Source organism: Leucoraja erinacea, chromosome 34, assembly GCF_028641065.1.
Source record: "Leucoraja erinacea ecotype New England chromosome 34, Leri_hhj_1, whole genome shotgun sequence".
Classification (NCBI taxonomy): Eukaryota; Metazoa; Chordata; class Chondrichthyes; order Rajiformes; family Rajidae; genus Leucoraja; species Leucoraja erinaceus.
In genome coordinates this window covers 13,527,788-13,548,536 of record NC_073410.1, presented here as the reverse complement: position 1 = coordinate 13,548,536, position 20,749 = coordinate 13,527,788, and the positions used below count along the sequence as shown (strand labels likewise).

Below are 20,749 nucleotides of genomic sequence, written 5' to 3'. Positions count from 1 at the left end.
GGTTCTGGACTCCCCCAACATCGGGAACACGTTTCCTGCCTCTAGCGTGTCCAAACCCTTAATAATCTTATATATTTCAATAAGATCCCCTCTCATCCTTCTAAACTCCAGAGTATACAAGCCCAGCCGCTCCATTCTCTCAGCATCCCGGGAATTAACCTTGTAAACCTACGCTGCACTCCCTCAATAGCAAGAATGTCCTTCCTCAAATTAGGGGACCAAAACTGCACACAATACTCCATCAAGCACTCATCTACACTGATCCCATTCTCCCTCACACACACACACCCACCACCATCAATGTTGACTCCACACCCCAATTCCTCCGCCACTCACTTACAGGAGGAGAAATTAACAATGGCAGATTAACCAACCAAGATATCCTTGGAACGTGGGGTTGAGGCAGAGGTTAAGTCGCAGGAAGAACATGCATGGTCCACATGGGATGGTTTGGGAACAGCTCCATCCAAGACAGCAAGACATTGCAGAGAGTTGTGGATATGGCCCAGACCATCAGGCAAATCAACCTTTTCACTGGCTCCATCCACACTTCAATCTGACTCGGCGAGGCCACCAGCATAATCAAGGAGCAGTCTCAATCCAGTCACTCGCTCTTCCCCCATCAGGCAAGAGATACGGAATGAAAGAATGAATACGTTTATTGGCCAAGTATTCCCATACAAGGAATTTGCCTTGGTGCTCCGCCCACAAGTGACAACATGACATACAGTGGCAGTTAAGAATGATACATAAAACATTAATAATCATGTTGTAAACTCACCTCCAGACAGCGACAGTTTCTTCCCAGCCGTAATCAGGGAACGGAACCATCCTATCAACAACTGGAGAGCGGGCCTGACCTACCATCCTCTTTGGAGACCCTTGGACTATCATTACTCAGACTATATCTTGCACTAAACATTATTCCCTTTGTCCTGCATCTGGGCACCATGGACAGCTTGGTAGTAATCATGTATAGTCTTTCCACTGACTGAATAGCATGCAACAAAAAAGCTTTTCACTGTACCTCGGTAAAACAGGAGGTTCGGATTGTACATGGGTCTCAGGGGTTGTGAGACAGCAGTGTTGACTGGCGCACCACGGTGCCCCCACAGATGGATAACGTAGATAATTAGAGCCCGCATTTGAAAGTTTCTCGGGGCTTTGACGCAGACCTGAGTGTCAACTGTTAAGATGAAGCACATTGAACATTCAAGCACAAGGGTGAATAATTTATCGGTGCATTGCAAAGTTTATTTTCATGTATTGGAAACAAACATTATTACACATAATATGCAATAGCCTGAAGTTCACAAAATGATGGCCTTTGAGAATAGGTGCCAGGATCTGAATTCTTTGCTCTAAGGCTGACCCGACTCAATAGTTTCAACCCTGTTGGTGCATTCGTTGACCCAGCTCAGAGAAGTTGTAGCTCTATACATAGCTTGACCTGCTGGAAGAGCCAACTGATCAGATTGCAGGATATCCCTCGTTGCTCTGGCTACTTCCCAAGATGTTGCAGAAAGATCCCACGAAAGAGTGGACACATCCTGACTGACTAAGGTAGAATTACTGGAGCTTACGTCCATTCAAAGACTTCTCTCACATTCTCTCACATTTTGCAAGGTTCAGAGATGATCTGTTTGTGGTAATTAAAGTTATAAAGTAATTTTGATGGGGCGAGGATTTGTTTTATCCAGTGCCACACCTTAACAAAAGATCCAGACTTTTCAGCTGTAGGGACAAGGAGAATCATTTTCCATGCACAGAGCAGTGGAAATCTGGAATTCCTTTCCGTGAGAGAGAAGAACGGAAATCAACTGGACTTTTCAAATCTGGGGCTGATGGATTTTTGTTGGCTAAGGATCTCCGGAGAAATACCACGGGCAGAAGGACGGAACTGAGGCACAGGCTTACTGTGGCCTGAATGGCCTCCAGTGATTCCCAGTCTAAGAACAGCAGTCGATTAAGCATAAGATGTATTCAAGAGAGAGTTAGATGTAGCTCTTAGGGCTAACGGAATCCAGGGATATGGAGGGGAAAGCAGGAACGGGATACTGATTTTCGATGATCAGCCGTGATTATATTGAATGGTTGGTGCTGGCTCGAAGGGCCGAATGGCCTACACCTGCACTTGCTTTCTACGTTTCTATTATTCATTTAAAACGGATGACTGATGTTCTGACTTGAAAACGTAAGCTAGTTTAAATAATGAACCAACATGTGCAGAACTTCACCAGAAATTATTGGCAGAAATTATTGTTAGAAATACACCATGCCCATTCATTTAAAGTCTCCAATTTCCCTGAAAGTGGAGTATCTTTCAGACTAATGTTGCCGGAGATGACAAGTGTTGTTGGGTCTTCACTTTTCCTTCTTCTCTGGTTTGTACGACAACAGGTCCTGGAGGGATGTGAACCCAAACAGAAGTGTTTGAAATGCCCACTTGGATCGAGTGCATGAGTTTGTGATTCCTTTAACACTGTGAGGGGCAAAGAGAAAGAGGGGTTAACATTCATGAGGACAGTGAGATCATTGCACCCGTATCCAGACTCGGTCTTGCCAAAAAATATTGATTCAGATTTGTGGTCATTGCAATAGTTTTTACTTTGGTAATAACAGCTGGTTGGATCTTGGTGACATGCAGTTTCAGCATCGATAGTTGCCAACTGATCCATGTCATCTTAAAAGATCTAGCAATTCCTTTTGACCAGAAGAACTTTCAAAGTTTTTTAAGAAGGAACTGCAGATGCTGGAAAATCGACGGTAGACAAAAATGCTGGAGAAACTCAGCGGGTGAGGCAGCATCTATGGAGCGAAGGAAATAGGCAACGTTTCGTGCCGAAACGTTGCCTATTTCCTTCTCTCCATAGATGCTGCCTCACCCGCTGAGTTTCTCCAGGACTTTCAAAGTTACCTTGATTGGAAAAATCTGATACTTCAAACTATCATTTGCACCAGATTTTGGTAAAATGTTAGATGTTGATCTTGCCTTGCTCAGTCCGAACATGCGTCTTAGAAAGGAGACTCCTTAAGTCTACTGGAACAACCTTCCATTTGCTGAGCATGCATTCTCCTTTAAGGAGCCAGGCAACTAAGACGTGACTTGTATTATTGACAACGCGTAAAAATTGGTAATTGTGACAGGATGTATAACCATATAACAATTACAGCACGGAAACAGGCCATCTCGGCCCTTCTAGTCCATGCCGAACACTTACTCTCACCTAGCCCCATCTACCTGCACTCAGACCATAACCCTCCATCCCTTTCCCGTCCATATACCTGTCCAATTTATTTTTAAATGATAAAATCGAACCTGCCTCCACCACTTCCACTGGAAGCTCATTCCACACCGCTACCACTCTCTGAGTAAAGAAGTTCCCCCTCATGTTACCCCTAAACATTTGTCCCTTAATTCTCAAATCATGTCCTCTTGTTTGAATCTTCCCTACTCTCAATGGAAAAAGCTTATCCACGTCAACTCTGTCTATCCCTCTCATAATGTTAAAGACCTCTATTAAGTCCCCCTTAACCTTCTGCGCTCCAAAGAATAAAGACCTATCTTGTTCAACCTTTCTCTGTAACTTAGGTGCTGAAACCCAGGCAACATTCTAGTAAATGTAGCATGCTGCAAGTATTACTAATAAACAAATATACTGCACAGAGGCCTTACCCTTTGCTTTAAGGTGCCTCTCTTTCTAAACTGCTGCACTGCAACACCGAGGATCTGCTAGGGTTGGAAAAGCTTCCACTTGCCGATGAGGGACTTGCCCTGCTTGCTCTCAAACCTGTAGGTAGCACTCTTGTTTCTGAATATGAAGGCTGGGGATACATCCCACTACAAAATGTAGGCACATATTCCAGTGGAGCACAAACTGTTGGAGGTTAGATTGTTAAGGGTTTGGACATGCTAGAGGTGGTAAAAATGTTCCCGATGTTGGGGGAGTCCAGAACCAGGGACCACAGTTTCAGAATAAGGAGTAAGCCATTTAGAACGGAGACGAGGAAACACTTTTTCTCACAGAGAGTGGTGAGTCTGTGGAATTCTCTGCCTCAGAGGGCGGTGGGGGCGGGTTCTCTGGATGCTTTCAAGAGAGAGCTAGATAGGGCTCTTAAAAATAGCGGTGTCAGGGGATATGGGGAGAAGGCAGGAACGGGGTACTGATTGGGGATGATCAGCCTTGATCACATTGAATGGCGGTGCTGGCTCGAAGGGCTGAATGGCCTACTTCTGCACCTATTGTCTATTGTCTATTGTTAGCTCTTTCAGAAAAGATTCCTGCTCTCCATAGTGGATGCAATGCATGTCAGGGCATTATTTTAAACACAAGCAGGTGAAGTCTGTCTCATGCCTTGTTTCATTTATTGTTGACACCTGTACCGAGGTATCGTGAAAGGCTTTTTGTTGTGTTAACCTGTCAGCAAAAAAACTATTCGTGATTACAATCAAGCCACTCACAGTGTACAGATACATAGAAACATAGAAAATAGGTGCAGGAGTAGGCCATTCGGCCCTTCGAGCCTGCACCGCCATTCAATATGATCATGGCTGATCATCCAACTCAGTATCCTGTACCTGCCTTCTCTCCATACCCCCTGATCCCCTTAGCCACAAGGGCCACATCTAACTCCCTCTTAAATATAGCCCATGAACTGGCCGCAACTACCTTCTGTGGCAGAGAATTCCACAGATTCACCACTCTCTGTGTGAAAATTGTTTTTCTCATCTCGGTCCTAAAAGATTTCCTCCTTATCCTTAAACTGTGACTCCTTGTTCTGAACTTCCCCAACATCGGGAACAATCTTCCTGCATCCAGCCTGTCAAACCCCTTATCATTTTTGTAAGTTTCTATAAGATCCCCCCTCAATCTTCTAAATTCTAGCGAGTACAAGCCAAGTCTATCCAGTCTACAACGCTTAGAGCAAGTTAAAGTCAAATAAAGTCCAGTTAAAGATAGTACGAAAGTCTCCAATGAGGTAGATTGGAGGCCAGGGCCACTCTCCATCTGGCAAGAGGGCGGTTCAGTTGCCTGATAACAGCTGGGAAGAAACGATCCCTGAATCTGACAGGGAATGCGTTTTCAAACTTCTGCACCTCTGGCCTGATGAGAGAGAGGAGAAGAGGGAGAGACTGGGAGGAAGAGTGCCCTTGGATTTTGCTGGTGGCCTGACCGAGGCAAGTGTCACACCAAAACAAAAGTGGGACAAGGAGAATCATTTTCCACACGAGAGCATTGGCCAACAGAATCCCTCAAACTGATTACCTGTGTGGCACATTGCTGTTTGTAGGAGGTTCCCGTGCATATTTGGTCTGCCATTTTCTCACCAGTCCTTGTACATTTGATACGAGAATTTTGAAATTAATAGTTTAATTCTAAAAGCCATTCATTTCACTGTTAGAAATGAACAAATTCCACTTCAATACAGGCTACCTTCAGGTAGAAGGTACAGGAGCCTGAAGACTGCAACGACCAGGTTCAGGAATAGCTACTTCCCCACAGCCATCAGGCTATTAAAGGGTTTCGGCCCGAAAAGTTGCCTATTTCCTTCGCTCCATAGATGCTGCTGCACCCGCTGAGTTTCTCCAGCTTTTTTGTGTACCAGGCTATTAAACCTGCCTCGGACAAAACTCTGAACATTAATAACCCATTATCTGTGATTTGCACTTTATCAGTGTATTTATTCATGTGTTTTGTAGTCAATGCCTACTATGTTCTGTTGTGCTGAAGCAAAGCAAGAATTTCATTGTCCTATCAGGGACACATGACAATAAACTCACTTGAACTTGGATTGAGAGTTGGGAGGAAGCCCACATTTGAACTACATGCTACAGGAATACCCCTAGCTCTGTTTATTATGGTTATGCGGGACAGGTTACTTGTATTTGTGGCCAGGTTTGAAACATTGATTCTGTTAAACACCGCACAGAGTGTAGTGGGCTGTTCCAAATGAGCAGAACTGAGACCATTACGATGGTAATTATCTTCAAAATATTGACTTTGACACAGTTATAGGCTGGGAGAAATGCCAACATAATGTGATCCACAGATTTACTTTCCCCTCAGCAGACCAGTGTTTCACAACAAGAGCTCACTTGGGGAAACTAATTCATCCATGACGTTCAGGAAAAAAAATTCTTGGAAGAGGCTTCTTGTTGGAAATTCATCCAGGCAATATATTCCTCTCATAGGAACAGTGTGCTGGAGACTGCAGGGGCCTATTCTGGATCACTTGCTGGATATCAGCTCAGGCAGGTCTATTTCAGTAGTTAACTAGCTCAAGGCTGGGATCCTGCCTCAAGCTCTGCACCAGAGAACAGGCTGGAGAAGATGTGCCAGCTGGGATCTTGGAAGAGTCAAAATGGAGGCAGTCTTGATACCAGAATGGATGCTCTCCCAGAAGGTTCATTTCGAATGAGTCAGTTATGGAGCATGGCCACAGGCCCTTCAGCCTAACTCATCCTTGCCCACCAAGGTCCCTATCTTAGCTTTTAAGAAGGAACTGCAGATGCTGGAAAATCGAAGGTAGACAAAAGTGCCGGAGAAACTCAGCGGGTGCAGCAGCATCTATGGAGCGAAGGAAATAGGCAACGTTTCGGGACGAAACGTTGCCTATTTCCTTCGCTCCATAGATGCTGCTGCACCCGCTGAGTTTCTCCGGCACTTTTGTCTACCTCCCTCTCTTAGCTGGTCCCCTTTGCCTGTGGTTCGGGCCATATCCCTCTAAAGGCCCATTCTTTGTTACATGTGTGACCAAAAAAAGATGAAAAGGAATACATCTCTTCTAATTGCTGAAAAGCATTACAGGTTTTATTGTTTTTATCCGCAACCGCACATACGATTCATATCCCCCCCCCCCCCCCCCCCCCCCCCCCCCCCCCCCCCCGGTTTAAACGTCTGTTTTAGGGCAAGAGCTGTCAAACAGGGCCGGTCACGTGTGTGACATTTCCTGGGTCCACTTCCCAAAGAGTGGGCCTAAACCTTTCACGTCCGTCCATACCTTGACTTTAAGGAGGTGGCTGATCTGGGGGGGGGGGGGGGGGGGGGGGGGGGGGGGTCCAGGCCGCTGAGAGGATGTTCTCCGTCGGGGTTCGGCGAAGGGTGTTCCATCGTTCCCGGCGTGAGGGCCTAAGCGCCGGGCCGCCGGTGGCGGCGACTGCGGGTGCTCGGGAATGCCCCCGACCACGGGGTGAACATCTGGGAATATCGGATGGGGGAGGCCGGCTGGACTATGGTACCTTCCTCAACTTTGGTGCCACTGTGTTGTGTTGTGGTTATGTTGTGTCGTGGACTTCTGTTCTTTTAATGTCTTTTTTTTTTTTTTTTTAAACTATTTATTCATTTATTATTTTAATAAGCTTTATTTATTTATTATTTATTTATTTTTATGATACTTGACTGTAAGGAAAATTTATTTTGTTGTCTCTAATATGAGATAATGACAATACATTGAATACAATACAATACTATTTAAATGCCTTTTATACACTGTAATTGTACCCGCCTGTAATGGCGCAAGCAGATCGAGGGTAATGGGGAAAGAACACTTCAAGTTAAGAACACCACATTTATGAAACATCACAAAACAGCGACGAAACGAGTCCAGGTCAGCTCAGAGTCAAGGTTGTGAACCATCTGGTTCCGTTTTCCGACCCCGTTGCCAGGGAGACGCCTGGGATTTGTAACTTGTGAATACAACTGGAAGCGGGGGCCAGGGACAACGGCTTTCGTTTCCTGATAGTTAAGTACACAAAATCCCATCAGTAACCAGTCTTATGTGGAATTCCTGACAAATTACTAATTCTCTGTTCTGATGGCCAAAACACACTGCCAACAATTCAATAAAAAAGACACACAATCACATTGCAGAAAGCAAACACATGAACAAGTATCCTGTTGGCAAGTTACAAACTGCAGTAAACAAGGAGCAAGAGATGATGAACTTACAGAATGGGAAGGATTCCTTCAGTGATTTATCAGAGTTCAGGGCATTCATTCTGAGACCATGGGCTTCCGACCCCCACCACTTGACTAATTGTACTCTCCTCCAACTCTGTTCCCCTCCTGGGCTATTCAACCATGAAAGGAGCTGCAACGCCATGGGCACAGCATGCGTTGTGAATAGGATGTTGGCCACCCAACGCCCCACACACACACACTGCACTCCATCCATCCATCCCACACACACACACACTCTGCACTCCATCAGTCCCGTGCCCCACATACATACACTACACTCCCTCAACCCCTCACACCCACACTCACAGCACTCCACCCCCCCTCCCACACACACACACACAAAACACTCCATCCATCCATCCCACACACACTGCACTCCATCAGTCCCTGCCCCACATACATACACTACACCCATTCCCCCTGCACACACGCACACACACTCCACCCCCCCCCCCCCCACACACATACACACACACAACCTCCATCCATCCACCACACACACACTGCACCTGTATGCATACCACACCTCATCTATCCCATATGCTGTGAGCACACACACACATCTACCCTTATCACTCTGTGTACGCGCACACATACACACACAGCACTCCACTCATACCCTTATCACTCTGTGCGCGTACACACACAGCACTCCACTCATCTACCACTCTGCACACTCACAGCACAATCGACCTGTCCCATATGCCCCCAACACACACAAATCCCACTATACGCACTCCCACACTATACACACCCACACTCCGCCCATCCCACACTATACACACCCACACACAGCACTTTCACCCATCCAACTACACTCACACACACCCCAATCCACTCACCCAATACTGTGCACACACACAAACACAAACCGCATGCCACTTGCCAACACTGCATGTGTACACGTGTGCTTGCACACTCATTGCTGTCCACCCATGCAACATTCTGCATGTGTGCAGGTCCACCCACCCTCTAACACGCTGCATGCATAAACACCGCTTACACCCATATCTCTTTCACATACACAATGCTAATTTTCTCCTAAAATAAGAATAAGTAGGTTCACCGCGGCACACACACATGAATTGCAATTGGCACAAAACCAACTTTACTTCCAACGAGGAGGGCAGCTGTTTTCATATCATATAAACATAGCTCTCTCCCTCTCCAACACTCCCTCACTACTTCATGGAGGTTTCAATAATACCATCTTCCAGCTTCTTTTGGCAGCAACCCACAACAAACACCTTTATTAAATTCAACTCTAAACGGGGAAATACTCAGCATTGAACTTCTGACTTCAAGTTAACTCATTTGTTGCCATAATCAGCATCAGCGAATTCAGCCCATAATTGCCAGTGTCAGCTCAAACTATTTATCTACGTTGTTGCATAAAGGATTAAAATCTTATTTTAATTTATCAGCAAGGGGATATGCTTTCTTCCCCAGTTCTGAATGTCCTGGCTAGTGTTGATCCTGTCTCTTTCACACCCCCTGCTGGCTCTCTGCAGCATTTCAGGAAAGGTTCACTGGATGCAAATCATTCTACTGAAGGTTTCAATAAAATGAAAAGGCATGTGGATTATTCCTGAACTTACATATTTTTTCATTTCTCTGCATTACATTGTACGGTTGGGCAGGTGGGCTGAGTAACTGGTGGGTTAATGCAGTTTAGTACAGAGAAGTGCGGGGTGTTGCATTTGGGAAAATTAAAGCTGGGCAGGACTGAAACAGTGAATGGCAGGGCTCTGGGGAGTGTTGTAGAGCAGAGGGATCTAGGAGTGCAGGAACATAGTTGCTTGAAAGTAGCGCCACAGGTAGGTAGGGTAGTCAAGAAGGCTTTCGGCACATTGGCCTTCATCTGTTAGAACACTGAGTATAGAAATTCAGAGATAGACACAAAAAGCTGGAGTAACTCAGTGGCTCAGACAGCACCTCTGGAGAAAAGTAATCGGTGATGTCTCGGATTGAGACCCTTCTTTTTTTTTCTTTTTTTTTTAAATTTAATTTTATTTATTAGAAGTGAGTACAATGCATTGGTACAAAAATTATGTTAACATATTACATTCTCTGTACAACTTCCCTTTTTTTTTTAAAGAGAGAAGTGAGAAAGGAGAGAAGAAAAAGAGGTTGTGAAAAGTGAAGAATAGATTAGTGAGCGAGGGTGATAAACCAATAAAGAAAAAGTGATAGAGAAGGAATAAGTGAAGAAGGAAAGCAGGAGGGAGATTATTCCATTGCCACAGTGAGATGTTTTTGTTTAAATATTCTAAATCATCTTTCACTCATACCTGAAACTATTAGTTTTCATGATACTATGTCATCACATGAATCCAAGAAATCAATAAATGGGGACCAACTCCTTAAGAATAGGTCTTGTTTGTCTATTAGGAGGAGTCTCATCTCTGGTGCTGCATTCGATGTAAGGCAGCAACTCTACCGCTGCGCCACCGTGCTGCATCTATCCAGGCCTTTCACTATTCGGTAAGTTTGTCACATTGATTGTGAGAGTTTTACTGTATACATATTGTTTAGTTTAGTTAACTAGTTTAGTAAATTAAACTAAACTAAATGTATACGGTAAAGCTCCCGCAATCAACGTGACTATCTTACCGAATCGTGAAAGGCTTGGATAGAGTTGATGTGGAGAGGATGTTTCCACTAGTGGGAGAGTCTAGAACCAGAGGGCATTGCCTCAGAATTAAAGGACGTACATTGCCACAGAAGGCTGAGGAGACTAAGTCATTAAGTATTTTTAAGGCGGAGATTGACAGATATTTGATTGGTAAAGGTGTCAAGGGTTATGGGGAGAAGGCAGGAGAATGGGGTTGAGAGGGGAAGATGATGATTTAATGGCGGAGTAGACTTGATGGGCTGCATGGCCTACTTCTGCTCCTATGACATATGAACAATGATATATAGTTTACCTTTGTTTTGCTAACTACTGGAACCAGAGATAATTTCTTCCTCCAAGGCAGTGCCTTGGAACCTTATTACATCTTGAGACCCGTCAGAGGTTAGGAAGAACCAAAGTTTCACCAAAGCGTTTAAAGACTAGATTTGTGTGCATGTGTCGAGACTGAGACTCAACCACACAACCTTCTGACTCAGAGACAAGGCTCAGTCTACAAAGCAGCCCAAATAGGCAATCTCATTCACGAGAGAAGAATGGCTGTATTGGAAGAAGGGAAAGTCATACCAGCGCAATAAGATGAATACTCAATGAATGAGGCAACCACAAAGAGGCTTTACACGCTCTACCCGAACTGAGGTTGGTGTCTGCTGGTTATTTTATGGAAAGTAGTTCTATCGCAGCAACATATGCAAATAGGATGGGAAAGTGAGATGAACAGTAAAACATGAAATAGCCTCACCTGCAGAGTTTAACGCTGTACAATGCCTCGACAACATGGATCAGCCAGGCCAACCAGTAGCTGCAGATGATTGGAAATAAGAACACAAATGAACTTAACTAAAACAGCAGCAACAAAACACAGTTAGATACAGCTCAGAATTTCTTCTTGCACCCTACTGCATTGTGAACGGCAGAGACTACAACTATACATTGGACCAGACATGGGTTGGGCTTCAGGTCAAATTCTAGCACAGGTATATCTCCACTTTTTTTTTCCTCTTTTCTTTTCCTCTCTTATATCTTTATTTGCTCTTTGGCCACACTACTTTGGTAGTCTAGGGGTTCTATTTTTTCACTTTTCACTTTTCCCCTCTCTTGTTCTTTTCCCTCATTTTTAGGTTAAAAGGTCAAAATTGAAGCTGTACAATAATTGTATAATTTTACGTGCCGAATGTTTTATTCTTGTACAATTGCTTCTAATAAAAATATATTTTTAAAAAAAATAAAAAAAAATTTCTAGCACTGTGGCCCGTGCAATTAACTCTCTCGCCGACTTTTCAATCAACAGGCAAGTCACAATAGAAATATTATTTAACTTAAACACTCTTTCAGGTTTAGAGAGCATATTGACTGGTTTGGCAACTCGAGCACCCAGGAACAAAGGAGTGGTGAACACTGCCAGTCAGTCGATCACAGGTACTGACCTCCCCATCAATGAAGGGATAAGGGACGTTGCTTCAAAAGGGCAGCAAGCAGACACTCACATCACCCTGGCTACGCCCTCATTTCACTCCTGCCATCGGGGGTATAGGAGCCTGAAAACTAATGTTCATGAGCAGCTTCTACCCTACAACTAGCAGGCTATTAAACATTACAACCCCCCCCCCCCCCCCCCCCCACCCCCAAATAGGCCCTAAACTACATAGCCCTGCAAGTATGTATTTCATGGTGCTGTTTCAGGACATACTGTAGGACAATAGAACGCTCTTAACACTATTGTCTCTTGACGCTAGTTGCACTGCAACAAGGCTCCAGTGACCTAGTAGCACCACTCAAATTGACCACGTTGTGTAATTAGAAGGGCAAGGACAGCATGGCGCATTGGAAGCCAAGTGACACCATGCTGCCATTTCTTCACAGCCAGGGTCAGCAAAATTCTTCAACATCCTCACTAACAGCACTCCTACCGGCACATTGACGGCAAATGGCAGCCTCACCGCCATCTTGTCAAGGGCAGCAGAGAAAAGAAAGAGATGCTTACCTCACTGGCAAATCAGAAATGAGGAAACTAGGGCACAGAATTGTTCAAAGTTTCAACTATCAAAGTCAACAGAACTAAGGTCAACAGATGTGACCTTGAAGTTTCATGCTTGTCCATGTTAATTGTCATACAACATTTGTTGATCCCAATGGATCTGTTAGACAATATAGACAATAGACAATAGGTGCAGGAGTAGGCCATTTGGCCCTTCGAGCCAGCGCCACCATTCAATGTGATCATGGCTGATCATTCCCAATCAGTACCCCGTTCCTGCCTTCTCCCCATATCCCGTGACTCTGCTATTTTTAAGAGCCCTATCTAGCTCTCTCTTGAAAGCATCCAGAGAACCTGCCTCCACCGCCATCTGAGGCAGAGAATTCCACAGACTCACCACTCTCTGTGAGAAAAAGTGTTTCCTCGTCTCCATTCTAAACTCCTTATTCTTAAACTGTGGCCCCTGGTTCTAGACTCCCCCAACATCGGGAACATGTTTCCTGCCTCTAGCGTGTCCAAGCCCTTAACAATCTTAAATGTTTCAATGTGATGCCCTCTCATCCTTCTAAACTGAGTGTACAAGCCCAGTTGCTCCATTCTCTCAGCATTTGACAGTCCTGCCATCCCGGGAATTAACCTTGTAAACCTACGCTGCACTCCCTCAATAGCAAGAATGTCCTTCCTCAAATTAGGTGACCAAAACTGCACACAATACTCCAGGTGTGGGTGTGAAGTGTCTCTTGAAGTGTTTAGGGTGCTATGCTAAGTGAAGCCCCTCCAATTCTACACAGCACAAATGGGGCAGACCAGTAAAACAGAACAGAACTGAGAGACCGAGGTTTCAAGAGCCAAATGATTGGGGTTTAGTGATGAAGGTGGGGAAAGGAAGGAGGAGGAGGAACTGGAGAGGGTTAATGGCACATCACACCAACATTACTTACCCAATATACAAAAGGGGGTGATAATTGTCCACCAGATACTTGGAGATGTTGCCCCAGAGTCCCAGGCTCTTGTATGGTATGCTCTGTGGCCAAAACATCAGCAGCTGCAATGAAATGCAACACATGGTTTGCAAAATAACAAATTTAAAACAGAATTGCTCATCCAATATTTTGATGAAACACCCTTAGCCAAAGATGCAAAACCCATAGAGAGTAATAGCCAGAACGGCACTTGAGTTGGGGAAGGGGGAGTGAGGTGGATGCTGGAGAAAATCATACAGCACAGAAACCAGCCCTTTGGTCCAAGTTGCCCATGGCGAATAAGATGCCACTGTGGGAACTGTGGAAACTGAACTGTTCTTCCATCTTGTCATAATCACAGGGCACCACTTCATACTGAGTGAACTGAATGGTAATTCAACATAATTTCTCACAGGCACTAGGTTAAACATGTTTGGTCACACTGATCCATGAAATCAACAATTTGAAAAGCTGCGTGTCTTATTTATTTAGTAATAGGGCTGTGTTGCTAAGGGAAAGGGCAGAATACTGATCACAAAACCTAGCCATGTAATCAAAAGTACGTGACCCACTGCACATATGTCCCTGTGAAGAATGGTATAAAAGGGCTGCATGCTTTGAGTCTGTGGAGCAATCTCTTGATTTACTTTTCTCCTCGTCTAACAAGTTATTGCTATATGCATGCAAATAAAGAAATTAATTGTCACTAGCCCTGCCTGGCATGCATGCATATATGCATCCATCCATCCATCCATCCATCTATCTCTCATCTTGTTTGTTTGTATGCGTGCGTGGGTGTGAGATCCCGAAACTCCGCAAAAACGGTACATGATAGCGCTACAATTTTTGGCCCACCTTACTTGTCCTGTAATGTGCTGTAGCACGTTTCGTTCAGATTGATGTTATATTTTACAAGTTATTGACATTTTAAACTTTACAAAAAACACTTTTCCACTTGGCCTGCCCGTTACAATGTTAACAAATGACAGGACTCCCCACTGCAATGAGATTTGTTACATTGTTGTAAGGAGAGGGAGGGAGTTGGGTGAGGGAGTGCGGGAGGGGAGGAGGAGAGGAGAAAGTGATCCCATAATTGTCGAGGATGTTTAATGCTATTTGAACATTGTGTTTAGTGGGGGAATGGGATAGGAGGGAGGTGTGAAGACTGGGGAAGAATGAAGATGGATAACATATATGCTGAACTATCACCAGTCTGATTGTGGAAAGGCGAGATCAACAAGACACCAGCCTCGTAAATTAGGGACACAGAAACCCCTACATCAAGAAGCTGAGGAGGCAAGGCATTTGTTTAAGGCAGAGATGGTTCTGGGAGGAACCATGAGAATACAAGGGGGGGGGGGGGGTGAAAGTCAAATTCAGTTTAGCCACGACCTAATGGAATGGCAGAGTGAGCTCATGACATTCCGTGCCACATATTTCTTATGCTCACTGCTCATTTATTTTGCAGAGGGGATCTACCAATTGCAACATATCCCGAACTGTACCTCTCACCAGAAGCCTGCCTTCTGATCTCCACCCAAGTTGAATGGAAAAAAGAATAATCGGAGGGTAGGGAGTAGAAAGATAAATCCCAATCGCAAATCTTACCCACCAAAGTTCACTGTGGAAAAGGCACCAATAGCAGATTTAACTACAGGACTGATGAGACAGAGAAGGTTCACCAGACTGATTCCTGGGATGTCAGGACTGTCTTATGAAGAAAGACTGGATAGACTTGGTTTTAGAATTTCTAGAATTCTAGGAGACTGAGAGGGGATCTTATAGAAACTTACAAAGGGGTTAACTTCTTAAGGGGTTGGACAGGCTAGATGCAGGAAGATTGCTCCCGATGTTGGGGAAGTCCAGGACAAGGGGTCACAGCTTAAGGATAAGGGGGAAATCCTTTAAAACTGAGATGAGAAGAACTTTTTTCACACAGAGAGTGGTGAATCTCTGGAACTCTCTGCCACAGAGGGTAGTCGAGGCCAGTTCATTGGTTATATTTAAGAGGGAGTTAGATGTGGCCCTTGTGGCCAAGGGAATCAGAGGGTATGGAGAGAAGGCAGGTACGGGAAACTGAGTTGGATGATCAGCCATGATCATATTGAATGGCGGTGCAGGCTCGAAGGGCCGAATGGCCTACTCCTGCACCTAATTTCTATGTTTCTATGTTTCTATGAAGCACACCATAGATGAATAGCCTTGTTCGTCTCTGTTAATGAATTGCTAGTTCGGGAAGGAATAACTAGTGGGGAAAGATACCAATGCAAATCTAGATTGGGTGTAGAAACAAGGAATGCAAATCGACACAAAGTGCTGAAGTAACTGAGCGGGTCAGGCAGTATCTCTAGGGTAAAAGGATTGGTAACTTTTCGGGTCGAGACCCTTCTTCAGACCCAAAGCGTCACCTATCCTTTTCCTCCAGAGATGCTGCCTGACCCACTGAGTTACTCCAGCACTTTGTGTGTCAATCTTTGGTATAAAACAGCATCTGCAGTTCTTTGTTTCTCCAAAGAAGACAGATTGCTGGAGATCCTCAGCAGGTTAGGAACATGGATAGACAACAATTCAGGTCGGGACCATTCCTCCGACCTCTATCAATGTTCTCCTGAGATGCTGCCTAACCCACTGTGCTACTCCAGCACTCTATGCATTCATTAGATTGGGTGTGATGCCTCTGCTTTGACTAAAAAGAGAAAGGATCACAAATTAGCATTTTTGCAGCCTGCAGACTTGGATGGGATGTCTGCAAAGTCACATTCCAAACAGACTCACGGTGTAATAGCCGAAGGATCCAGTAACGACAGCCATCCAGAAGAAGCTTGTCCTTTTGAAATAAGCATCAGAGCCCTTAGCAGACATTCTTTCCACTGGTTCGATACCGGCAGCTTGCATCTCCAACAACTACAGCATTGTTCGGGAGTTGAAAGGTCACTGGCTTCATTTCACTTCCTGTCTGATTTCTTAAAGGTAGACTGCCCGGTTAGACGAGAAAGACAAATAACAGAACGGCTCAGTTACAAAGAAGGGTTAATTAGCAAATCATAAAATCCTTTGCTCCATAGAATAAGATCTCTGAAGTAAGCCTAAAGTCATGAGTTTAATTGTCATTTGTACCAGAATCAGATTAATTAAATTCTTACTTGCTGCAGCTTTACAAACCATTAAAGCAATAACGCTACACAAATAAATATACCTTTATCTATAATACTTACAAAATATTATCAGTAATACCATAATAGTGCATTATATAACTGACCTGCAAGGCTTGGGAGCAATGTGAGAGCTAGGATAAAGGCTGTCATAAGGCACGGATTATTTCAATGAATGACTGCGTTTATTGTGAATTCTGTGGATCAATTGGCATTTGACCTAAATAGTTCATTGCAGTCGGCATCTCGTGCTTTGACTGCATTTTAAATAAAATGTGGTAGAAATTCACAAATGCATTGAAGCCGAACAGAACATATTTGAACAGGAAACACATTTCTGTATGAACTCAATGAATGTGAAGGGAATGAACAGATGGGAATGGACTTTCAGTTTGCCCCCTTCCACCCATAACCCCTTACATTTTCCTCCACTTATCTGACATCCTTTTGTCTGCATTACATTTCGATCCTTTGTCCACCCATTTGCCAACCAAACCCCCTCACCTGCATCCACATATCACTTGTACCTTTGTGTCCCTACGCCCACACCTCAACATGTCCCGGGCCTGCCATGGTGTAGAGCTTCCATCGCCTCCACCTCCACGTCTTTTTCTACAGTAAGGAGTCCTCTTTGGAAGAAGGCTCTCCACCCAAATCGTCACTGATCCATGTTCTCACGAGATGCTGCCTGACCAGCGAAGTTACTCCAGCACTTTATGTCCAATCAAATTATGCTGAGAGAATTAAAAGCTAAAGCTGTCAACACATTCTGTAGGAAGTAACTGCACATGCTGGTTTACACCGGATAGATTCAGACTTCAGTCTAAAAAAGGGTATGAACCCGAAATGTCACTTATTCCTTCTCTCCAGAGATGCTGCCTGTCCCGTTGAGATACTCCAGCATTTTTTCCAACACATTCTGCACATTCGTTGGTCATGAGGAAAAGAACTACCCACCGTTCATCCTATACCTGCTCTGAGTACAGAAACATAGAAAATAGGTACAGGAATAATGCATTCAGCTCTTCGAGCCAGCACCACCATTCAAAATGATCATGGCTGATCATCCAAAATCAATATCCCGTTCCTGCATACTCCCTATATTCCTTGATTCTGTCTGAAGAAGGGTCTCGACCCGAAACGTCACCCATTCCTTCTCTCCAGGGATGCTGCCCGTCCTGCTGAATTACTCCAGCATTTTGCATCTCCTTTGATTCTGTTAGCCCTAAGAGCTATATCTCTCTCTTGAAGACATCCAGTGAATTGGTCTCCATTGCCTTCTCTAGCAGAGAATTCCACAGATTCACAACTCTCTGCATGAAAAGGTTTTTCTTCATTTCAGTCCTAAATGACCTACCCCTTATTCGTAATGCGTGACCCCAGGTTCTGGACTACCCCAAACATCAGGAAGATCAGGGGGTCTTGGAGGGGAGGATGCCCCTCAAATTGCAGAACATCCTGGACAATACAGCTCACCATAACACACCTGGGGAGTACCTTCAGTAGCATACTGGTTCCACCAAGATGCAGTACAAAATGCCACAGGAGACAGTTCTTCCCCGTGGCTATCAAACTTTACAACTCCTCCCCCTTCTGTCTTGGGGTAGACTGAGACTAAAGGGCCTGTCCCACTTGGGCGACATTTTCGGCGACAGCCTGAAAAGAGGTTGTTGTGGCGTGACGCATGTAATGACGCGTGGTGTCTCCTTGCTGCCGCTGGATTTTGGAATGTTCAAAATCTTTCCGCGCCACCTGTGTGTCTTATCGTGTCGTGCGCCATGTCGCACATCTCCAATCCTTTCCACTCGTCACTTTAATTTCATGTTTCAAGTATTGTTTGTTTTTATGAATATTGCCAGTTCAATTTACCTCCTGGGATAAATAATGTTCTATCGTTATCATATCTTCCCTAGTCCTCGTGTAAACATAACAGACAACATTAGGGAACAGGTTTGTTCTCCAGAAGATAGATACAAAAAGCTGGAGTTCTCAGCGGGTCAGACAGCATCCCTGGAGAAAGGGAATAGGTGACGTTTAGGGTCGAGACCCTTCTTCAGACTGAGAGTCAGGGGACAGGGTAACGAGACATATAGACGGCGATGTAGAGAGATGTAGAACAAATAAATGAAAGACGTGCAAAAACAGTAACAATGATAAAGGAAAGGCAATTGTTAACTGTGGGCGAAGTGAAAACAAGTACAATGAGGCTTAACAAAATGATGTTGAAGCTGGTACAACGACTTGGGTGGGGATGGAATGGAAAGATGAAGCTTACAGTTAACAACGGCATGTAAGTAAGTAAGTAAAGTAAATGTTATTTATATAGCACGTTTAAATCAACTCGTGTTGAAACCAAAGTGCTTTACATAAAATAAATAATTAAGTTTCCGTACATCCATTTCCTTTATCTAGGTATGTTACAAAACTTACCTACAGCGGCGCTGCAGTTCTGTCACTGGCCGTGTGCATGACTTTGACGCCTTTGAGAGGGGGGCGGGTTTAAAATGCTGTTTTTCTCCAACCTGTTCAAATCGATCTTTGTCAGGCTGTTTAGTTGCTGAAGAAAAATCGCTCCGACTGCCGTTATATCAAGTTTATTAAAATTAGCGTTGGATAATTTAATAACAGGAGTAAAATTTAAATTGTCTTCTAAAGCCGTGAACGCCGATAATGGGATGGATCTCATGTACGGGACAAAGCAAGGTACGCTGTTTATTTTTACATATAAACGTGCTTCTTAGGATGCCTTTAATCAAAATTTCACGTTGCGAACATGTGATTACGTAAATATACGAACCTGCAGTATTTTCCCTGCCGATACGGGGTTCAAATTCACTGCAAACTGCAACGTTCCAAACGATCGCGTTCCACAAAATTCCACTCGCAAGATGATTTAAATGGCCATTAATTTACGGGAATTAAACACTAAATTCCTTCCGTTTGGCCTATAAATTCATGACAATGAGATTTTAAAATCATGTTATATTGTGAATTCTTGTGTGAATGTTATTTGGACACTTAGGCTATTTAAAAATGTTAACCTTTTCTTAAGAAATGGATAGATGTTTAGATCTAGTAATTGAATTTTGTAATTAGCTACAATTAGGTAACTAACTAATTATATGCTTTAATTTCAGGCCACCCAAGTAAGATTGTTCCGTCTGAAGAAGGGTTTCGGCCCGAAACGTTGCCTATTTCCTTCGCTCCATAGATGCTGCTGCACCCGCTGAGTTTCTCCAGCTTTTTTGTGTAACCTAAGATTGTTTCATATTTGTTTCAGAATGCTTGAATCTATAACAACTGAAAATTTATTTCAGTTCTCTTAATTTTTAAGAGAGTTATGGCCATTTGACTGTCCTTGATCACAGCTTTTGAGTTAAGTCAATGGAAAAGCAATAGGGGGGTTGCACGTAAATGGTCACTGGGTCATAGGGCTTGACGCACGGAGCCGCTCAATCCATCTGGAAGACATCCGTCACTTCCGGTATATGTTATTAATGCAAGAAATGTGTACTTTCCTACCTGTTAAAAACCGCCAAAATGTTGAATTTTTGCGATGAAAAAAATTGTGGAAGTCGGGGTAAGTGTGAGAGACATGTACCCAACTTTAGAATTCCAAAAGTGAAGCGAAATGAAGGTAAAGAGAAGCGAGAGCTGAAGAGACAACAGCAGCTAAAGTGCTTGGCGAACATTGGCCATGCAGATATCGGAATTGAAAATATCGGAATTATCGCGTTTGCTCACTGCATTTCATCAACAGTAAGGCATTATTTGTGTTTTTTCTTGATTCCTTTGGTAACTAAAAAGTCTCAGAAGTGATCAATCTGGCCGTAAATTTTTCTTCAGATGCGTTTTCATTTTGTACCTAAAAACCCACTTGAGAACCATGGGCGATTTAAAAAAAATTACAGCTAGATTTATCACTTCTGAAACTTTTTAGATGCCAAAGAAATTAAAAAAAAACACAAATAATGACTTAGTTGATGAAATGCAGTGAGCAAACGGCCAATGTTTGCTAAGCACTCTGTCTGTTGTTGTCCCTTCAGCTCTCACTTCTATCTACC

At 43.9% G+C, this 20,749-nt stretch overlaps 2 protein-coding genes across 2 annotated transcripts in view; one reads left to right on the top strand and one right to left on the bottom strand.

Annotated features, from left to right (window-relative positions):
• The window catches only part of ndufb8 (NADH:ubiquinone oxidoreductase subunit B8), a 212,145-nt gene that overhangs the window by 60,015 nt on the left and 131,381 nt on the right, over positions 1 to 20,749 (top strand). The gene's annotated exons all lie outside the window — the stretch shown is intronic.
• On the bottom strand, positions 1,232 to 16,480 carry tmem254 (transmembrane protein 254). The gene is made up of 4 exons (XM_055661886.1): positions 16,309 to 16,480; positions 13,513 to 13,616; positions 11,336 to 11,395; positions 1,232 to 2,482 (listed from the first exon to the last, which is right to left on the bottom strand). The coding sequence occupies exons 1-4, from the start codon at positions 16,426 to 16,428 to the stop codon at positions 2,365 to 2,367; spliced, it is 402 nt and encodes a 133-aa protein (XP_055517861.1). The 5' UTR covers positions 16,429 to 16,480; the 3' UTR covers positions 1,232 to 2,364.

Coding starts and splice junctions, on each gene's coding strand:
- tmem254 (XM_055661886.1), bottom strand. CDS start 16,428: ATGCAAGCTGCCGGTATCGAACCAGTGGAAAGAATGTCTGCTAAGGGC. Junction 13,617..16,308: donor GATCCTTCGGCTATTACACC/GTGAGTCTGTTT, acceptor ATTTCATTGCAG/CTGCTGATGTTTTGGCCACA. Junction 2,483..11,335: donor TACAGCGTTAAACTCTGCAG/GTGAGGCTATTT, acceptor TGCCCCTCACAG/TGTTAAAGGAATCACAAACT.